Below are 21,832 nucleotides of genomic sequence, written 5' to 3' on the forward strand. Positions count from 1 at the left end.
AAACTATAATAGTCATAAACACCAAAAGTCATAGCACACCATTCCTGATCCAGCCGCACAAAATGAGGTAACATATATGAAGCTTGTCTCAAAACTGCGAGGCGAGATTCGCTGCAAAATTTCAGGCGGAAACTGAAGAATAATAATAATAATAATAATAATAATAATAAATCCGACGAATAGTAATATGTGTGCCTCTTGGCATAGGCACACATAATAAAGAGAAACAGGAACTCAATAGTGTGGATGCTTCCAGCATCCACACAATAAAGAGAAACAGGAAAACAATAGTGTGGAAGCCCTTTTAGGGCATCCACACAATAAATCCGACGAATAGTAATATGTGTGCCTCTTGGCATAGGCACACATAATTAAAACTAACTAGCTGTCGCCATTGTTGGAAACTGAGCTGCGCTGCGCTATGAATTCTAGGATACAGCTTCCTCTTCTTCGGGGTTTAACGGCAGCTGGCATTCTTGTACATGCAGTGCTGCCATCTTCTGTTTCAGTCCGTTATTACACTCATAAATCCTACTACTTATTCCTGCGTCTTTTGTAATCTTACAAAGCTTCAAATGACGCTGTCGTCGACGATTTTGATTGTTGACGTAATCGTGACTAGTCGACTAATCGTGGCAGCCCTAGCTGAGTGTTGTAATGTAAACATTAAAATGTAATTGGACGTTGGCAGAGATGCTTTTTATTTCAGGCGACGTTCAGGATAAAAACGTTGAAGGAATTCCCTGACTTACTCTGTCTTTGTTTAGAAGCAGAGCGACACAGATGGATCCAGTTCTCAACCCTGTCGTCACTGTGGTGGTGGGAAAGAGTTTCTCTGTGATCTTTGTGGAAAAACTTCCAATCATCAACGGGACCAAAAAACCACATCAACGTAGCCACACTGGAGACAAAATGAACTACTGCAAAGAATGTGGGAGAGGCTTCCACACACCAAGTACATTAAAAATACATGACCTCTTCCACAGTGGGGTCAAAAAGCACATCTGTGACCAGTGTGGGTCATCCTTCACCACTGCACATGAGCTCAATGAAAAAGCATAAGGGAATCCACACAGGAGAGACACCATACAAGTGCAGACACTGTGACAAAAGCTTCTCACGATCAGGTCATCGTAACAAACATGAATGTACACACATGGAAGTGAACTTCAGCTGTGACCAGTGTGACAAGAGCTTCAGGAATCTCAGTTCATACTCCGAACACAAACGATCCCACACTGTAAATAAACTGTTTCACTGTTACCAATGTGCAAAAACATTCACTTCATTATCTGCTCTGTGCAAACATCAGCCTGATCATGCAGGACTGAAATCACTGGATCACAATGAATCTGAAGAGAGAGAAAGATCCTCTTCTGGTTTCAGGGTCAGACTTAAAAACCTTGAGATCAGGCTCCACAGAGTTCAGATGGAATCTCCTGTAAAGAGTGTCAGCTGATGTCACACTTGGATCTGATGAGGTAGCTCTGATTTCTGGAGCTGCAGTGAATAATCCTGAATGTTACATTTTGGAAGCTGCATGTATAGATATGCATATCAAGTTTATGTTTTTTCCTTTGAGGGATTTTGATTTTAATTCTCTAAAATGTTATCCCTGTTACATTTTATTCTTTGTTCCCTTAGGACACAGTAGTGTTTAGTAGTTGTATTCATTTTATGTGTTACCTCAGTTAAATTTCAATCCTTCATTCATATTTAATCTTTTGCTGTGGTAATCCCTTCTCTTAAATCATTTTCTCCCAAAACTGCAAATATTTTCACAGCAGTTGCTCTTAAAACTTCCAAAATGAACTAAATCTGTCCACCAGCTTTGAAACAACACCGGCTGTGACTTTATATCCAGAAAAAAGAAACTCAAGCTAAACTGGTTTTGGGCTGTACTTCCATATAATGCCAGTTTGTACCAGAAGATGAAGCAGTGAGTCAGTGTAACCTTTATTTAATTGGGCAAAGACCACATTTGTATTCACAGTGGCAGCAAAGAAATGTCTAAAGTTAAAAACAGCAGCACACATCAGGACCATTTTAGAGATCACAGGTGACTTTTACTTAATTCAAATTCCTTCAAATTTTTGGCTCCTCCTTTCACTTTAGTGTATTTACTGTATCCTTGAAGTCCACGTGTTGTTTTTTAATGAATTCATTTTGATCCACATGTTTGCAGCTGTTTTCCTGTTGATTTGAAGTTTGTATTATGAAATCCTGATAATGGTAAAGCGTTAGTTATATTTGATGAACTCTGTGTAACGTTTGTCTTATTAAACAGTTTGGTGTGAAAAATGAAGAATTGGTCTCAGAACAAGTAGTTTGAGCCATGATTTCAGATTCAAACTAATTTAACTGTTTTCAGTGGTACATGTGGAGGTTTATCAGAGGAGGCGACACACCAACACATATTTCTTTTCAATTTGGTTTTCTACTTGTTTTCTATCTTTTTAGTTAATTAACTGATTTTAATTCTCAAATTTTGCCACCTAATTCATTATTTCCAAAGATATGCACGTGGCACAGTAACAGTATCGTTAGCAGTAGCTCAGGACCTGACGGTAAATGTTTACTTTCTCTTTCTGAGATTTACTGATAGAAACCTTTGCAGAGAGAACAACACAGTATGAACAGTCTTCTCACAGGTACTGATAAAGAAACAAATATAGAGTTTCTCTTAATTCTGCTTCAGTTTGTTTTCTGTAATCTTGAACTTCTCATGTTAAGTTTGCAGATGCTGAGCTTAAGTTGCCAGAATGTAATTTTCCTACAAAAATACAGGCTAAGTGTGTACCTGTGTTAGTGTTTTAACTGAGGAAGCTCAACAAAGCCAGTCCTTCTTTGTATTAATTGACTTGACAAAACCAACAAACCCAGGTGAGAGATAAAGGGGATCACAACAGTGGTTATCTGTTTTCTCTTATTTTGTTCTAATACAGGAGACATTAATAGTTGAAGGTTATTGGCAATAACTGTTATGGTCCTGGCCATCTAGAGTTTGTTTCTGCGCTATGTCTAAGTATCTACAGGTCCTTCCTGATTGGAGAGCTGGCGGTGGTTATTGGTCCCCTCATCATGTGGCTGTTTTTAAAACATCCCTCACCAGCAGTTGTTGGCGGCAGCAACTGACAGCAGCAGCAGCAGAGCCATCCTTGGCCTCCAAACTTTGTGACATTCATGTGTGTGATTGAGACCTACAGAGCTTTGTACATAGTGTGTAGACACATTTTCACTTGTAAATAGTAAACTGTAAATAGGCACTGAAGCAGAAGGGGTGAGCTGCCTTAATATTCTCCTGTTTAATTCAGTTAGGGAGTTAGGTGTAGCATGTGTCTTTTGTTTGGTTTTTGTTTCACACAGGGTTTAGATAGCACCTCCTTTCCTGACTTAGCTTGTTTTTGGTTTTTGGTTTTTTTTGTTTGTTTGGTTTTTGTTTTGTTTTTTTTGGGGGGGGGGGGGGGTCACTTCCTTTCTAACCCTTATGTTATGTTTCTGTACCCCTAGACTGGGGCGTAACAATAACCTACAAATATGACTGATTGGTGCTCTAATTTCAGCCCTGCTAGCTGAAAGTCACCATATTTTCAACAATCAACAAAATGCAGGGAATGAACAAAAGATAAATCAAATCAATACTTGGTGTTGACACCTTTTGCCTTCAAAACATTATCAATTCTTCTAGGTGCACTTGCACACAGTTTTTGAAGGAACTCGGCTGGTAGGTTGTTCCTCACATCCTTCTCTCTCTTCATGTAATCCCAGACACACTCGATGATGCTCAGGGCTCTGTGGGAGGCTGTACCATCACTTCCAGTACTTCTTGTTCTTCTCTACACTGAAGGTAGTTCTTAATGACTTTGGCTGTATGCTTGGGGTCATTCTCCTGCTGCAGAATAATTCAAACTCACTGAATCATCATTTGAATAGAGACAAATACAGAATACACGGCCGCTACAATAAGGTAAGCAGAGTTTTTTTCTGCTCAATGTTGGTGTTGTCTGAGTGCAGAAGGGGGGTTCCACCTTGGCTCCAAGTAGATTTCACCTAACCTTGAAAAGGACTTTAATCAAATGGTCGCTGTTATTCTAAGTGATAAAGTGTTACATTGAAAAAATAATGTTGCAGATGCTGAAGGAGCGGAGTTTAATCCTGTATCATATGTGTGTGTGTTATTCCTGTAACTTGTGTGACCCGCGGGGGTAGTGTGAGTGAGCGCTGTATGTGTGTGTGCGTATTTGGGGTTTTTGTGTGTGAGAGGCTGCTCTGCCCTGTGCTGGAGTATGACTCCAGGGCTGTGTTGGGGGAGTTTGGGTTTATTTTTCCGCTATTCTTTAGTGCATCTGAAGAATAGGCGTAGATTGCGCAGAAGTAAAAAGTTGAAGTGATGAAAAGTGATGAAACGTGATGAAAAGTGAAATATATGTCGGCACCCCCAAGGTGGTTACCGCTGGAAACCTAGTTATCCATTTAAGTAGATAAGGTGATATAGGCTAACTAGGTTAACCATTTAATTGGTTAACCTGGTTAACCCAAGTGAATTGCTAGGTAGTCAGGACTGCTCGGGCTTTGGGGGAATTTTGGAGATAAGAACTCAGCACGTAACGCGGGGGCTTGGGGCTCGCAGTGGGATTCTGAGGGCTTTCGAGTCCACCGGTCTGGACACGCTGGGTAACTGCGCGCGTCGCTGTATGAAAGGCGACACCTTCGGCCCAAGTGTAAATATGTAAATAGCTGTTACTAACCTTTAAGTATAATCGCTGCTGTAAATATTGCTAAGTAGTAGTCTAGAGTATAACCATGTATTGCTGTAAATATTGCTTAAAATAACTCTTGCTGTAAATAAGAGGAAAACGCGTAAGGGGTGGGTTTTGATAAATAAATACGGAAAAGGGAAGTTAGTAGGTAGGTAAGTAAAAAGTTGTAGAGGGACTGATTTGAGAGACTAAAAAACTGAGCTCTCTGTGCTGCAGAGCGCTGTGTCTGCAGGCAGTTTGTGAATCATCCTTACAGTATGTGGAGGAGTGAGAGGAGCATCAGAGCAGTGAAAAGAGATAAGTCTGCAAAAATTAAGAGTTGCTGAATATAAAGAGGAAAATAGACACTGCTGCTGAAAAATAATGCTGTTGTTTAAGGAATTTAAACAGAAAGATCTGTAGAAAAAATATTTGTCAAGCAGCAACATGAAGTAAGTTGGAAAATTTGTGGGTAAATTTCAGTAAAAGAAGATATTAATTGCCAAAATAGGGATAATGAGTAAATAGGGATTGCAGGCACTTTTTTGGATTATTAGCTTAATAAAAGTATGACCAAAAGTTAAATAAATTGGAAATAGAGCTGCTTGACTAAAGTAAAAAGAAGGATAACCTAACCTAGAGCTAAATTATAACATATCCAAACTAATAACAGTAAGAATGAGAACTATAAACTAATTCTAATAATAAAACATAGCTGGGATAAAACCCAGGCCTAAAATAATTAAAGGAAAAGTAAATAAATCACACAAACAAATAATAAATGGAAATAGAGAGGTTTGTGTTGTGTTTGGAGAAATATAGAAGGCAGTGGTGATGATCTAAGACCATCTGAACGTCTTAGTAAGGAACGAGAGATAGAGACTAAATAAATAAGAACATGTTTGGGCTACAATGAAGATAAGAGAGTCAAAACTGCTTCCATAAATCGATCTCAGTAAAATGCAGGAGTTGTAGAAGAATCTAATAATGTCTCAGAGTTTGCATGTGAAATGTATATGAGGGTTTGTTATCACTCACCAAAGAATAGTAAATAATGAAGTTTTGCTTGTTGTAGAGAGTTCTGCCGAGAGGTCATAAACTCACCCAAAAGCATACAGAGAGTGGAAAAGATACCTGAGTAATATGATGTGAAATGAATGATTGTTGGAAATACATTGTGTGAAGCTTAGAGGAGTTCAGAATAAACAGGCTGACATGTGGGGTGAAGTGGTAATGATGACGAATAATGAACAAATTAACAAAAAGAGACACCTGCTAGAGATCTGTTTAAAATGCTGCCATCACAAATAAGTAGTTGGGAAGAGAAAAGAAGGTAGACAGGGTTTAAATGCAACTAACTGATGTATTAAACCCAATAGCTAAAATCACTGGATGCAAAATAGTGAAGTGAAATAGAAAAGTTTTGTTGGAAATGGTGGTTTAATAAGTCAGAGATTGTGACTTAACAACTTCAAGTAAAGTTTAGCGCCTGTTGAGTGTGGCAGAGGGAGACAGTAGCAGAGGAAAAAGGAAAAGTGTTGTAGTAAGAGAGCTCACATCAGCCGAGCCGCTGCTGCAGGAGGCGGCCCGTAAACAGCGTTACAGGGTGTAGCTGGCTCAAGTTGCTCTGACTGTGGAGTGTGTGGGGTGGGCCCTGACATCCTGCCAAGAGTGTCCTTGACCAGTGCACAGGCTTTCAAGTGATCTAAGCCAAATGCAAGTGTGTGAGAAGAACAGTAAAAGATTGACCTGCATGTCTCAAAGAGGTTATTGTTATGGGGAGCTTGTGCGAAACTCAGAGGAGTCACCTGAGACAGGAAGCAAAATTGTTTGCTTAAAAAAGAAAAAAAGAAAAAGATGTAACTTGTTTGTAAAGTTTAAGGCCCACATCAGTGAAGATGCTTAAACAAGTGATCAAATGCTGAGTACTATGAACAAAAAACAACAAAAATGTAAAGAATAGTGCCCATTAGAGTGAGGAACAGGAAGAAAGAAGCTCTAAATTTGAGAATAAAATATTAGAAGAAACACCTGGGAGGAAAATGATACGGCCAGTAAACTGGTTCTCAGGTAAATTAAAATAAATATAACAAACTATTAAAACAGGAACAGGGAAGTAAGACAGAACTGAATGACAGAGGGGTATAAGACATAACAGTAGAGAAGTAGTGGAAAGAATTGAGAATAATATAATTCAGTGAGTAAACAAAAAGCCTAAATACAATGACAACTGATTAGAGGGTAATGGTAACAATAACAAAACAGTAATTAGAAAGATGTAATAAATAATGCCATTAAGTGTAATAGTAAAATAAGAGGAAGAGTAGGTAAGAATGTAAAGTGATTACACTCAAGCATTTCAGAAAAAAGAATAAAAATCTAAAGACAAAGAATATTTGGCTGGGGAAAGAAATAACAGAAATAAAATTGTGGGATGCATGGCTGGTTAACCTGCAGCTGTGGATCATTAGAAATGCTGATCAATAATTAAAAAGCATGATTAGATATTGTATGGGGGAAGGGATTATTAAAGGGATCTTTGGTATCTAAAACACTCGCCTTGATGCTGGTCAGACTGTGTGTAATCCTTCTTCTATAGCTATAAGACAAATAACATTTAGACGAGCTTCAGAGGTGCGTGACATAAGAGGGCCTTAACCCTTTAAGGCTTCGAGGGTCAGGCTTGAATCAGGAAATATTTAAGTTTTAAGAGTCCCAAAACATCAGAGTGATTTTTAACACCCAAGAAAGTAAATAAATAAAGAAATAAATTGCACTTTATAAGTTTAAGGAATAACTTGCAAAATGCTGTGTTTAGCAAATGCAATATGGTAATTCTTACATATGCAAAATTACTATTGTTTTTAATTTGTCAAGTTTAATAGGTATTGTGACAAATTTGGGGGTAATTGTTTCAGGAATCAGGGTTTTGAATAGTGACAGGGTTGATCCCACAGCTGCATCTTGTCACTTACAGGAAAGTTGGGCAGAAAAACATAAAACTGTTGTATATGATAATAAAGCCCCTATGATTTTGTTTTAGTTTTACAAGAAAAATAAAATAAAAGCAAATATAGATAAATCTGTGCTGCCAGTAAGAAACACTACGCTCCCTCTATAAGCAGTGTGCATCATGCAGGGGGGAAATACACAGGAGCAGGGTCTGGAGGGGATGACATAGCCTTTGTTCCAGCAAAGCTGGTAATTAGAAAGAAAACACATTGACCTAAAATGCAATAAGGAGAAATCAAAATTTGAGCCTTTGTTTTAAAACAAAAAACCCAAAACAAAACACCATGACAAAAGTGATTATGGCTTAGAAGAGGAGAAGTAGACATGAGAAAGTCAGAGATGTAGGAAGTTAGATAAAGGAGCTCAAGAGTGAAGGGTGATTAGATAGGTGGGAATAAGAAAGCTGTGAGTCAGAGGAAAGGAAGCTAAATAGGAGAATTCAAAGAACAGGAGTAAGATAATGGAGAGTAACATGAGGTCGAGCTCACAGGCAAAGGAAAAAACAATGGAGCAAATGAAAACAGTTACTAACTAACTGATGTATGCACATACTCGAAACAACGACTCTCCTGCTATGAAAGAAAAAAAAGAACTCCTTACAGATGAAGGAGCTCACCAACTGAAGGGGAGAAACACAGATCACCAGTGAAAGACGGCAGGCCATGAGCCTGTGAAGAAGAGCAACACTGGTACTGCGAAGGCCTACGTCACTGATGAGGCCTGCACAAGGGTGGAGAGGAGGAGTCAGCTGTATGACGACATCCAATGGCTGGCACGTGCGAAAGCCCAGGAACTCCAGAGAGGAGCGTCCAAGTGAAGATCCACAATTCATGAAACCGAGTCTCCTCGAGTCAATAAAAGACTGTATCTGCAGAGGGCTGGAAAAGTGTATTAAAACACACTTTTAGTCAGCTGACATTCTCATCAATCTGCTGAGGACTGAAAATCGGTGGCCTCTAAGAGCCAACATCGTCTGCATCTGGGATCTTCTCTGTTTGGAGAACTCCAAGAGGAATGTGGGCAGTACCATAAAAACAAGAAATTTACTGCCAAGAGAAATCTTCAGTACATGGACTGTGACTGATACCAGAGTACCTAACTATCCATGATATCTGCAGTGAACAACATGAAGCAGCTGCATCAGTAATGCTCCCAACAAACTAATAAGTTTAAAGCCCTGGACTCCACTCCTTGTGTTACTCTTCCATTAGAAAAAGAACACAAATACTAAGAACTAGGCCACATGAAAGCATTAGATAGGAGATTATTAAAAATATATTCATTACTAACACTCTTACATTAGAATATTATTGAAAAGTTTAATACATAAAGGGTGCAGACATGACTCCCATTGACACTAGAACAGATACACACAGAGCATTAGAACCCCAGTAGGGCATGGGACAGTTAAGTAAACTTAGAGAAGTTATTAATCACCTTATGAGCATTGCATTATTGAAGGGATGAAACGTACACATGGGGATTTACTAAAGGTTGGGGTAATGATGAAACTTAGAATCCCTGGTAACACGAAATGAGATATTTAAACATCTGCTGTTTCTGACCCTGGTACACTGCTCTTGGGTATCCTCCTGACATGTATGTAACTGTGTGGATGCAAATATGTGTGAATCCGTATGCAGATATGACAAATAATCTGTCTTTTATCTTTTTCAGTGTGGCTACATATAGACCAGTGGCAGCTTCCTCTGTTCATGTAAGATGCTAGCTCTAAACGTGCAACACTCAACCATCCATAGTGCAATAGTTTAGTGTGAGCAATTTGTAGTCCAATTTTAAAAAGGAAGAAAAATAAAATAATAAAATGAATGGCTTAGCAGAGCTAAATTGTTAACTCTCCCAAAGAATGAACAAAAAAGAAGAGATAATCTAAATTATCAGATATTTTGGACGGAAAGAGGCTATAGCCTGATCCCCTATAAAAATGAGCAAACCTCAATTTAAAAAAAATGGGGCCTAAATTATCTTTCCTGTGTGTGGCAGGGTCCAGTTGTCTGTGGATTGACATGTTTAAATTACTTAAACGCATATTCTAGCAAAAACTGCAGAGCTAAATGACTCTATTCTAGTTGTATTCTAGTTACAGTGTGCAGAGGTAGAGTTTGAAGCACTGAGGAGGGACATGCAGTCTGACCGGGCACATGGCAACCAAAAGGAAAGAGAAGAACATTTCATTGGTATGGGGCAAACTGAGAAGATTAAGGTAAGGCACAGCATGATTAAACCTCTATGGGTGAGCAACTATTGACCAGGTACAATCCAAATTTACAAACTGTTGAAGTAGACCTTTTAACCTGCAATTAGAACTGTTTGTTTTTCAGGAGGTCTCAATGTTCATCATGGAAATCCAAGTGTATTGTAAATATAATACCAATTACATGTATTATTTACAGTCCAAAATTTACTATCACTCAAGTTAAGGAAAATGGGGTGTGAAGTAATTGTCTGCCTCAGAGTCCACTGCCCGGATATGTAACAGGGTACAATTAGGGAATTTCTTATGATTACTGTCTATAAACAATCGATGCCTGAAAATTTGTATGAATAGTCTAATACAGCTGTTTTAGCTTTTCTGTAAGAACAAAGGTTGTCAAGCTGTATAGTATTCAATTCAAGGTTGAACAGGCATGACATTACGCTGCCAGTCATCTAAAGGCACTTTTTTTGTCTAAGAATAAACTGCAAATTAAAACATTACAAAACAATTATTTATCGGACCCCCTTTTAGCAAGAAATTTGGAGAAGAGGAACTCCCTTTTTAACAGGAATAAATGCCCAGTAGAACTGGGCACAGGGGGGAGTGGTCATTAGCTGTGACCAGCTGGGGTGAGGAGAAGGAGACAGGACTAAAATCATGCTGTGTAGGAGAGCCAGAGATTGATAATAACTAATAACTAATAATAACTCAAAAGAGAGACCTAAAAACTGCAGGCCCAGCTTCCCATTCTACTTTTGAATATTCTAGTAAGCCTAAAGTTTGAGAGTGAAGTGGGGAGATACAGTACTATAGGAGCAGGATGGTAATTAAAAAACAGATTTAACAAGGAGCCTATGAAGAGAAGTCAATAGGAGAAATATACTCTGTCGTTCTAGTCCCTTTCAGTATTCATGTTGCAACATTTTAATGTAGTTGGATGCTTTTTCAGGAGTTACAATGTCTACAACTTACCTGATAATAACAGATTACAGTAGGCCAGCCTAGGAGTAATAAATGCATGAACTTGTCTTCCAGCATCACTCTGGGACAGGACTTTCGAGATATTGCAGAAATTGAAGAAAGCAGTCCTTAAAAAGCGCATATTAGTGCATATTGGGATAAAAAAAAATGACTCCAAGAAACCTCACAGTGTTAATGGAGACCAAGGTAATGCCAGTCAGAGCATTCCTTTAGGTTGACTGATAGGTGTGTGTTGTCTGGCTTCATGGACAGATGAGGAGGGTCTCATCAGCACGGCAGAGGTATGTTGTGTGTTTTGTGGTGTTACCTGAAGGAGGCATGTGTCATGTAAATAGAAATAGATCCTGGTGTGAAACGTTGTGAAGCTCAATGGTTAGTCTTGTGTATGTGGGAGGATTCTTAGAATAACATGTTCACAAGTATCGAACATAGAGATCAATCCACTGTCAGAGGCCTTAAGAAGATCATTTTTAACTTTTGTCGAAGCTGTTTCTGTGCTGTGATGTTCTCTGAAACCTGACTGAAACTCTTTAAATAAGGTATTCCTCTGTGACTATTTTACAGCATCTCTTGTGGGGATTTTTGACATAAAGGAAATTTGGAGATTGGCCTATAATTGGCTAGGACAGTTAGGTCAAGTGATGGTTTCTGAGTGATAGTATAACTACTGCCAACATGAAGAACTGTGTGGTCAAAGTGGCATTGTCTAACTTAGCTTTGAAAATTCAGATTCGGCGGCTATAGAGGTGTGGGAAGTTTGATCAGCCATATAACCAGCAACGCTAAGTCGAGGGCTAAAAGCGCTAATGATGAATTGTGAATTGGCAGCCGGTAACAGAGTTAATGTTTATTCAAATTTAGCATATAAATGTGACATGTGCTCAAATAGTGCTTAAGAACAACGAGGATCTTAGAGAAGCCAACAGATCCCCAATAGTATATTGTATGAAGAGGCAATAACCCAGCTAGTAGTGGCCCTAAAGCTCCCTAGTCCTGTGGCTGTGATTAGATGTCTTAATCACCAGAAAACAGACACATTAATAGCTAAATGAAACAACATGTTAGAGCTTTACTATGCACTTCCTGAACTGATAGCTAGGTAAAGCTAAATAAGCCTTCTCTTTATAACAGCATTTGAGACAAATATTTCAAAGTGCTTCACAAAATAAAGCAATGAATTGGAATTTGCTAAGTAAGAGGTCAACTGGGTACAGACATTAACTTTAGTACTAAGGTGCATGCAGTCGTGAACTAACAAGACTAGAACAACTAACATTGCATGGCATACTCACAAAGGTCCATAGATAAGTCCAAATAAAGGGCCTGTATTGGTAACTGTGAACACAACTAATGCACTCTGCAAAGCTATCTTTCTGCAGGTGGAGATGGCATCTGGATAACAGACGGAGATGCAGAGGTCCTGGAGCAGGTGCTGGCGATACGAGTGCGAGGGGACAACGGAGTGAGACAGGCTGCTCCAGACAGCTGAACCATGACCCATCCAGTAGCTGCTGAATCTGCTGCAGAGCCTACAGCCCAGGTGGAGCCATACAGTGCCCGAACCAGCTTCCGAATGATGGATGTGCAAGATCAACTACTACCCATCGCCAACCCTGACTTTAATCAAGAGTAGGACCAAGTCGTCTCGAGTATTCTTAGAAGCTATGCAAGATCCAGCAGTCAAGAAGTACCAAGAGAGACTTTTCACGGACTCATGAATTGGTTGAAATATGGGACTGAAAAAGGGACACAAGTTGAGTAAAGGTTGAAGCTGCTGCACAGAAATGTCAACCTTGAAGCTAACAAAGGACGTTTCAAAGCCCACACTGAGAAGTTGTTCAAAAAAGAAGTTACACCGGACCAAGATGAAATCCAAAATTGGGAATTAATTGTTTAATTGTATTATTTTTAATGTCACACATGGTGTTGTGTAATCCATGTATGTATTATGTGTCTCTGCTGATGTGTTTTATGCCTTACTTTCATTTTCCTGTAATTAGGCTGGTTTTAAGTTTCTTGAGTATTCTGTTAAGGATACTGTGTAGCATGATTTGCAAATTCAGACGAATCAAGTTGTCTTAAATTGGTTAACCAAGAGAACTGGAGTCTTGGAAAATGTTATGTTGATAACTATGAGGTTTTTGGTAGGAGGAAAGGCTTATTCATTTGACCTATAACTGTGTGGGATCTTTATACAAATTCTTATGTTTTATTTAGAGCTTGCTTTTACGTATGTTAGCAAAAAAACAGCGCACGCATTAGTTTTCACGATTTTTGTTCTTCTTTAGTCATGGGGTCTTTTTAGGTGGTACCTTCAGGTACCACAGGGGGGAATGTAGTGGATTTTTGTATGATATGTATAACTATGTAACTATATACACTATATATCTATCTGCACTGAACATATATATTTTAACTTTCATGTGGAGTCTTAAGCACAAGACATTTTGCTTCACCGAGGTTTATTAAGTTGGTACTGAAACAGGGCAGTTAATGTAGGGGGAGAGTTCTCTTGAATAATTTACTTAATAATTAATTAATTTAACGTCTTTAATGCAGCACAACCAAAACAGTAACATTGTAACAGAGATCCTGAACACATCACAATAAAATATCATACGATATAAACACACACACACACACGCACACAATAAATGTTACATGGTAGCAGAGATACTGGAAACAACATAATGAGATCACTGTCATGTACACACACATACTATAAACCTACACTGGAGTGTTTATTTTTATGTAATGCATTTAACTCATATATTTGATGTAGTTAGGCCAAGTATTATTCACATTAATATCATAAGATTATCATAAAAACTATGCTATTTGCTGTACTAATGTGTGACCTTTGACCATGTTGTGACCTATTGTCAGAGGGTAAAGCAAAGGGTTAACCTATTGGTGTCACTTTGGACCGGGCCCTCAGCCAGCGCCAGGTGTGAACTCTGGCCGCTATCTGACCCCAGCAGCTGTGCTGGGCGTGTGGGAAAGTTACCCAGCAGCAGGGGGCGGCGACACTGGTCCCTATATTAGGGGACCAGAGGACAGCCCCAGAGCTCTTTTCCTCCTGCTGCTGCTACCTGTCCGTTTCTGTGTTGCTCTGTTGTCTGTGCTTAAGGCTGTACACCCCGGGGTTTTGCTTTGCTTGTTTTCTGCTCTGTAATTTTCTTGCTAAATGTCTGTATGTATTTTTCCTGCTGTTCATATGATTCAGTGTATTAAACTCTGTTCCAAGAATTCTACTCTTTTACAGAGCATCTTTTTGAGTGTCTTGATTTTAATTGGATTTGGATCTCCAGATCGTTGGTGGGAGAAGGTTATCAGAATGGCTTCAAAATTTGCGACCACAGGTGGGTGTATACAGCTGTAGCAGGTGGGTGTATACGGCTGTAGCAGCTCAGAGAGATAAGATTGGACTAGGCCATGGAGGGCTTTAAAAGCAAATAAAATAATTTTAAAAGGAATCCTAAAAAGAAATGGGCAGCAGGTGAAGTGAAGCTAAAATAGGGGAAATGTGCTCCAACTTTCGAGCTGCAGCATATTTGACGCTGTGTAGATGTATGAAGCACTGACCCCTATATAAAGTGCATTACAGTAATCCAACCGAGTGCTGACAAAGGCGTGGGTTACTGTGTCAAAGTGCCTTTGTGAAAGAATTGGCTTTATTTTAGCTCGCTGCCTGAGCTGAAAGCTTGATTTTACCACTGCTTTGATCTAACTGTCAAGTTTCAGATCACAGTCCACTTTGACCAGCAGGTTTGTGACAGTTGGCTTAACATACTGGGCCAAGGTATCTAAATATACATTTGGTGTCTCAGTGGGGCTGCCAAAAACCATCACCTCAGTCTTTTTGTCACTGAATTTTACAAGGTTAAGAGTAGGGATGGGTATCGTTTAGGCTTTATCTGATACCGGTGCCAAACCGGTACTTTTGAAACGGTGCCGGTGCTTAACGGTGCTTAAACCGGTGCTTAAAGAATGGAGAACACAAACTTTGTCCAAAAACCTCTCATGTTCAGCTGTTTTTTATTTGTAACAAGATAACAATGTTAGCCTTTTCTGCAGCTATAGGGCATATATGGTATCACTCTTGGCTGGAAGCAGTGCTTAAACAACGGAAAAAACACAAAATTGGTCCAAAAACCTCTCATGTCCTCTCTGTCCAAAAGGGGACAGATGGTTTGAAAGAGGAGTGAAAGAGGCCATCTATGTCCACTGTGAGGGACCATCTTTGAACAGAGGCGGTGGTTTACGACACCAACTGTCTGCCATCTATAATCCAGTTTTGAGTTCCCTCCCCAGACGCCTTAATGCCCACTCACATCCTGGGCCATCTGACCTCAGGAATTCACATGACAAGGTGGGGCCAGGTTTCACAATGAGCTCACCCGAAACCCTGGCTGATTAGGTCCCACACCCGCTTTCACACCTTGGCGCATGTGATTAGGGGATCACCAGGGGGTCCTTTGTCCCTCCTTGGGGGGATACTCCCACTGGGTTTAAATCTGGGACTCTCGGCCATTTGACCTTAGAACTGAAGAAGCTTCTCGGATGAGAGGTGAAACGTCTTCAAGCAACTTAAAGAAGTCCAGACGCTTTTCTTTGCAAACTCCTTTGACTACGATGACCTGGATGACTGAGAACCTTCACAGACTCATGTTCAACTGTTTTCCACTTTTTCTTTGGTCATTTTAGCCTTTTTGGCCAGGGTGAAGGGAGTATCTGCCATCAAACAAGAAGACAGCCGCATGTAACTACGACGGTGTTTGCTAGTTCACCTTACATGCATTAATGTAATAATGTGGTTAGCGTACTCAACGTAAATTACACACGAACAACATGAAGCTACTCACGCAGAGAAGAACGGCTGCTGCTGCCATCATCATCCGTCATCATTTCTGCTACACTGACAGGGCTAGGGGCCAGGACTCTACTCTTCGGGTTTTTGGGGAATGTTGCTAACTCCGGGTCCGATAACAGGCACCACACCCACAGTAGATGTGCTCGGTGTGAGGTCTCGCAGCAAGCTATCAAACACGGCGCATTTCTCGGCTTTAAAAAAAAACGCTATGCGTCGCCAGGTGTTTCATCAGATTTGAGGTGTTACCTCCTTTGACAGTATCACAGTATCAGCTTAAAGCACTTGTTGCAGGCTGCTGAGTTTGCATCTTTTGCTGTGAAGTACAGCCAGACTTTTGATCGCTTTGCCTTGGGCATTTTTAATCTGTAGCTCTGCTCTAAAAGAACGTACGTACCTGGCCCCACCTACTATCCTCGGAAACGTAAAATGATTGGCTAGAATTGGCTCAGGAAAAAAAAAGCACCGAAATGTGCGCTGCTTTTCGGTCTGGTTACTACCGTTCATGTCAGAACCGGTGCCATCATGGCACCGGACACCGGTACCCATCCCTAGTTAAGAGACGTCAAAGCCTTAATGTCATCAAGACACTGAAGTAATGGCTGTATGAAATATTTGCCTTTTTTCTGTAGAGGGACATAGATCTAACAGTCATCAGCATAGAAGTGAAATGCAATGCTGTGTTTTCGCAGTATAGATCCAAGAGAGAGCAGATACAAAGAAAAGAGGAGGGGGCCTAGAAGTGAGCTCTGTGGGACACCACACAAGAGAGGAGTGGAGGACGAAACAAGGTCAGAGACTGACGCAAAAAGTTGTCCCGCCAAGTAGGACCTGAACCACTCCAGTGCTGTGCCCACCCAGTGCTCCAAACGAGAGAGTAAAATCCATGATCCGCGGTATCAAATGCAGGACTGACTGGAGAGTTTTAGGACAGAGCCAAACTTTTGGAACTGAAATAACAACTTTGAGTGGATCAGAAACTTGTTTTGATAACATCTCCCCCTAAAACAATAAACTGTCTGCCCTATCACAACCACAGCAGGAAGGCGCCGTACTTCTTCTTCTTCTTTTTTTTAAACACTGTTTACTCTTAATGTTTATTACGTATTATACACAAATGCAATAAGCAGCAGGTGCTATAGGCATCTGGAAGCAACTGTATATACAATTCTAACATGTGATTAACTATTAGTTACTCAGTGTCACTCTTTCTATGCAAAACTAAGCAACTGGAAATAATCAATACTGCCTTAAAAGTGCACATATGTAATTTATATACAGGGAGTGCAGAATTATTAGGCAAGTTGTATTTTTGAGGAATAATTTTATTATTGAACAACAACCATGTTCTCAATGAACCCAAAAAACTCATTAATATCAAAGCTGAATGTTTTTGGAAGTAGTTTGTAGTTTGTTTTCAGTTTTAGCTATTTTAGGGGGATATCTGTGTGTGCAGGTGACTATCACTGTGCGTAATTATTAGGCAACTTAACAAAAAACAAATATATACCCATTTCAATTATTTATTTTTACCAGTGAAACCAATATAACATCTCCACATTCACAAATATACATTTCTGACATTCAAAAACAAAACAAAAACAAATCAGCGGCCAATATAGCCACCTTTCTTTGCAAGGACACTCAAAAGCCTGCCATCCATGGATTCTGTCAGTGTTTTGATCTGTTCACCATCAACATTGCGTGCAGCAGCAACCACAGCCTCCCAGACACTGTTCAGAGAGGTGTACTGTTTCCCCTCCTTGTAAATCTCACATTTGATGATGGACCACAGGTTCTCAATGGGGTTCAGATCAGGTGAACAAGGAGGCCATGTCATTAGTTTTTCTTCTTTTATACCCTTTCTTGCCAGCCACGCTGTGGAGTACTTGGACGCGTGTGATGGAGCATTGTCCTGCATGAAAATCATGTTTTTCTTGAAGGATGCAGACTTCTTCCTGTACCACTGCTTGAAGAAGGTGTCTTCCAGAAACTGGCAGTAGGACTGGGAGTTGAGCTTGACTCCACCCTCAACCTGAAAAGGCCCCACAAGCTCATCTTTGATGATACCAGCCCAAACCAGTACTCCACCTCCACCTTGCTGGCGTCTGAGTCGGACTGGAGCTCTCTGCCCTTTACCAATCCAGCCACGGGCCCATCCATCTGGCCCATCAAGACTCACTCTCATTTCATCAGTCCATAAAACCTTAGAAAAATCAGTCTTGAGATATTTCTTGGCCCAGTCTTGACGTTTCAGCTTGTGTGTCTTGTTCAGTGGTGGTCGTCTTTCAGCCTTTCTTACCTTGGCCATGTCTCTGAGTATTGCACACCTTGTGCTTTTGGGCACTCCAGTGATGTTGCAGCTCTGAAATATGGCCAAACTGGTGGCAAGTGGCATCTTGGCAGCTGCACGTTTGACTTTTCTCAGTTCATGGGCAGTTATTTTGCGCCTTGGTTTTTCCACACGCTTCTTGCGACCCTGTTGACTATTTTGAATGAAACGCTTGATTGTTCGATGATCACACTTCAGAAGCTTTGTAATTTTAAGACTGCTGCGTCCCTCTGCAAGATATCTCACTATTTTTGACTTTTCTGAGCCTGTCAAGTCCTTCTTTTGACCCATTTTGCCAAAGGAAAGGAAGTTGCCTAATACGTTAGCATATGTTGCCATATACGTCACCACATCTGATTAGCATGGAGGACCACAAGAGCCACGCGCATTGAAATAAAAATTTCTGTGCTTAAATAATGAATTGTAGAATAAATTCTGCAATTGTAAATTCATTTTTGAATTCCAATTTAATAAACTGCATCTCAAAATCCTTTTTCCAATTGCACTTTAATAAACTGCATCTCAAAATCCATCCATCCATCCATCCATCCATTCGCTTCCGCTTATCCTTTTCAGGGTCGCAGGGGGTGCTGGAGCCTATTCCAGCTGTCATAGGGCGAGAGGCGGGGTACACCCTGGACAGGTCGCCAGTCTGTCGCAGGGCCAACACACATGGACAGACAACCATTCACACTCACATTCACTCACACATTCACACCTAGTGACAATTTCGATTATCCAATTAACCTATCCCCACAAGCTGCATGTCTTTGGATGGTGGGAGGAAGCCGGAGTACCCGGAGGGAACCCACGCAAACACGTGGGTTCCCAATTGCACTTTAATAAACTGCATCTCAAAATCATTTTTCCAATTGCAATTTAATAAACTGCCTTTCAAAATCCTTTTTCCACTGGCACTTTAATAAACTGCAGTTCAAAATCCATTTCCCTTTCCTGTTCGCTCCGGGATTAGCTGCTGGATTAGCTCTTCGATTAACAACTTGCTGGAGGCTATTCAAATTAGCCACACCGTGGGATGTAAGGAGCTCTCTGATTGGTTGGTCAGACACAGACAATTCACTGTGCTGTGACAAGAACGTTTGAGGAGAACTGAGGAGACTGTTGGAGTTTGACATTTGCCACATTTGGAGTAAAATGGCAAGAAGAGACAGTGGAACACAGGACAAAGCTGAAGAAGAACTGCCGGCTATTGGACTGTTGAAGCGGGAGAGGACAACAGAGTGAGAGCAGTAGGTGAGAACACAGAGGAAAGCTGTTGTTTAATGTGGGAAATTAAAATTTGGGTTAGCAAACCTGGGGAAAAGAAAACTGACTGCTTAAGTGGAAAATTGTGAAAGAGTCTGAAACACTGCAAAAAGAAACATATACAAAATCACACACACAAGCAGAACATGCATTAACCCTACTAACACAAACACAAGAGAGCTCATGAAGATTAGACAACATCTTGAGCATGTGAGTCTGTTTATCATCTTGTCCAAGTCACTTCGTGTGATGAGAAGTGATGCAAAGACCAGTGGACTCATAGCACATCAGTTACAAAATGATCAATTAATAGCAGAGAAGTGTGTAGGAAAGGCAGCTTTAAGAACATGCCCTGCTGGAGATGCAACTCCACAGACATCGATTAAACCTGCCTAATAACACAAACACACATGCAATGAAGATCAGCTTGTTATCTCTCATCAGTGTTAAAATAGTGTAAATTTAACAGACATTTGTTATCAAATGCTGAATTTATCAAATGCTGACAGTTAACTCTCCAGGTTGCAGGACAACAGTTTCATTTTTGTGGGAAAAAAGATTCTGGTTTGACCAACCAGTGATGAGACAATAAATTTAGTTGTTAATATAGTAAATTGGGAGATGCTTTCTGCTTGACTGATGCAGCACAAAATATTTTACTGTATGAGGGAAATTCTATTTTTGTGATAACATGTTGAACATGCATCTCTGTTGTCCTGTCATCTTAGTGGGTTAATAGCTGATATGCAAATTAGTTGATCGTTCTTAGACTAATGAAAGGTGATTGAATTCTAGCACGAGTGAATGGGATGTGTTGGAGTTTGTAAGAGTGGAGACTCTAAAACACTGAGTTTCCTGTTTTGATGTGCGAGTGAATCCTGCACCCAGATACAAAACTCTGAATACATAAGAACAAACTTCTTTTGTGAAATGCATGACAACATGTCACATGTTTTATGATGACGGGAAAAAGGAAAACTTACTAAAATCTGTGGCCTAAATGAGTAAAAAGTACAGATTAAATTCATAGTTAATGAGACATGAGGCTTATGTTGTGTGTTGTGCGGCTGATGGTTGGTTTGGAGTTTATCTAGCTGATGATTTTTCTTTTGTTGTGAAGTTGAGCCTGCCAATTAGTATGATGGTTTGATAAATCATGCTAATGGTATGATTTACCCTCCTGAGATGAGGAGCGTGTGTCATGACTTAACGAGACCTTTTTATTTTGATACTTTTACAGTGCACTGAAAGTTTTGTTTGATAATCTCTGTTTAAGCAGATCTGCACTATTAGAACAGAAGCGCTATACGACATGTCGAGGAAACCGTTGCAAGTGAGCTTCTCCATTAAAATGGGCTCAGGAGAAAGTCACTTATTTGGGACAATTAAAATGAGAGTCCCTGCTCAAAAAGGATTCAGCGAGGTAATCCAATTTAAAATTCTTTTTCTTTTTGAAATGACGTCATTTTGCTGAGAGTGGAAATGAAAATGCGACGATAGGTTCCACTATCAGCAAAGAATGAATGAATGAATGAATGAATGGAAAATGAGTGAGAGAAAATAAAACTGACTGACTGGTAAAAGCTGACAAAAGCTGACAAGACTTTACTGATGTAACACGACTGTGCGAAGTTAACCCCCACCTGACAAAGGTGCAGATGAATCTATGTGTGTTTCTTTTTACAGGAGCAGAAAGAGGACAACAACATTCGAGGTTGCGTGACGATTTAACCTTTTAAATGCCACTTTCTGTGTCTGTGCATCTGTCACAGGTGTTATTCACTACCTTGTGTTGCTCACAGAGATCACTGTGAGAAAGTGTGTATACACCTGCGCAGCGCTAACATTTCTACAGCATTACAGTTCTTCATGTGAGTTGATCATGTGATTTATACCAGGATAGCTGGTTGATGTTTTTCTACTACAGGATTTCTGGGTTCATGTGTGAAGAAAACTGTGTTTACAGGTTATGAGTTGGTGATGCTGTTACACTGTGTTGTTGGGGAAATGTGAAGGTTACTCTGACGATGTGAATAACATGTGAAACATTTCCTGTGTTGAAACTAGTGTCACTTCTGTCCACAGCTATGGATGGCTAACTTTATGGTCTTTTTATAGCACCTCTGGACCCTGTCAACTTCTGCCTGACCTCCAGGATTGTCCATGTGTGTTGCTAATGTTTGTTTTTCTAAGAGTGCATGTAGAGGATTCAGCAGAGACGGACAAGTAACATGAGAAAGCAACTAAGAGTTGCAGTGTTTATGAAGTAGTTTAATATGGGGCTCATTAGCTGGCCACTACTGAGCTCCTAGTGATAGCTAAGTGGAGTGACTTTGCTTAAGGGAAGTCACCGATTACACTAATGTTAACTGAGTACATGGGATGATCCATGTCTGAGGCAAATTATGCCAATA

At 40.1% G+C, this 21,832-nt stretch overlaps 1 protein-coding gene across 1 annotated transcript in view; it reads left to right on the forward strand.

Moving 5' to 3' along the window:
• The window catches only part of LOC134623916 (zinc finger protein 665-like), a 52,619-nt gene extending 40,180 nt beyond the window's left edge, over positions 1-12,439 (forward strand). Inside the window, exon 3 of the mRNA XM_065470234.1 lies at positions 12,330-12,439. Within this exon, the coding sequence (XP_065326306.1) occupies positions 12,330-12,439 (110 nt within the window). The remainder of the gene's footprint in view (positions 1-12,329) is intronic.
• The last annotated feature ends 9,393 nt before the right edge of the window (positions 12,440-21,832 follow it).

The sequence above is a fragment of the Pelmatolapia mariae genome, linkage group LG3_W (assembly GCF_036321145.2).
Source record: "Pelmatolapia mariae isolate MD_Pm_ZW linkage group LG3_W, Pm_UMD_F_2, whole genome shotgun sequence".
Classification (NCBI taxonomy): domain Eukaryota; kingdom Metazoa; phylum Chordata; class Actinopteri; order Cichliformes; family Cichlidae; genus Pelmatolapia; species Pelmatolapia mariae.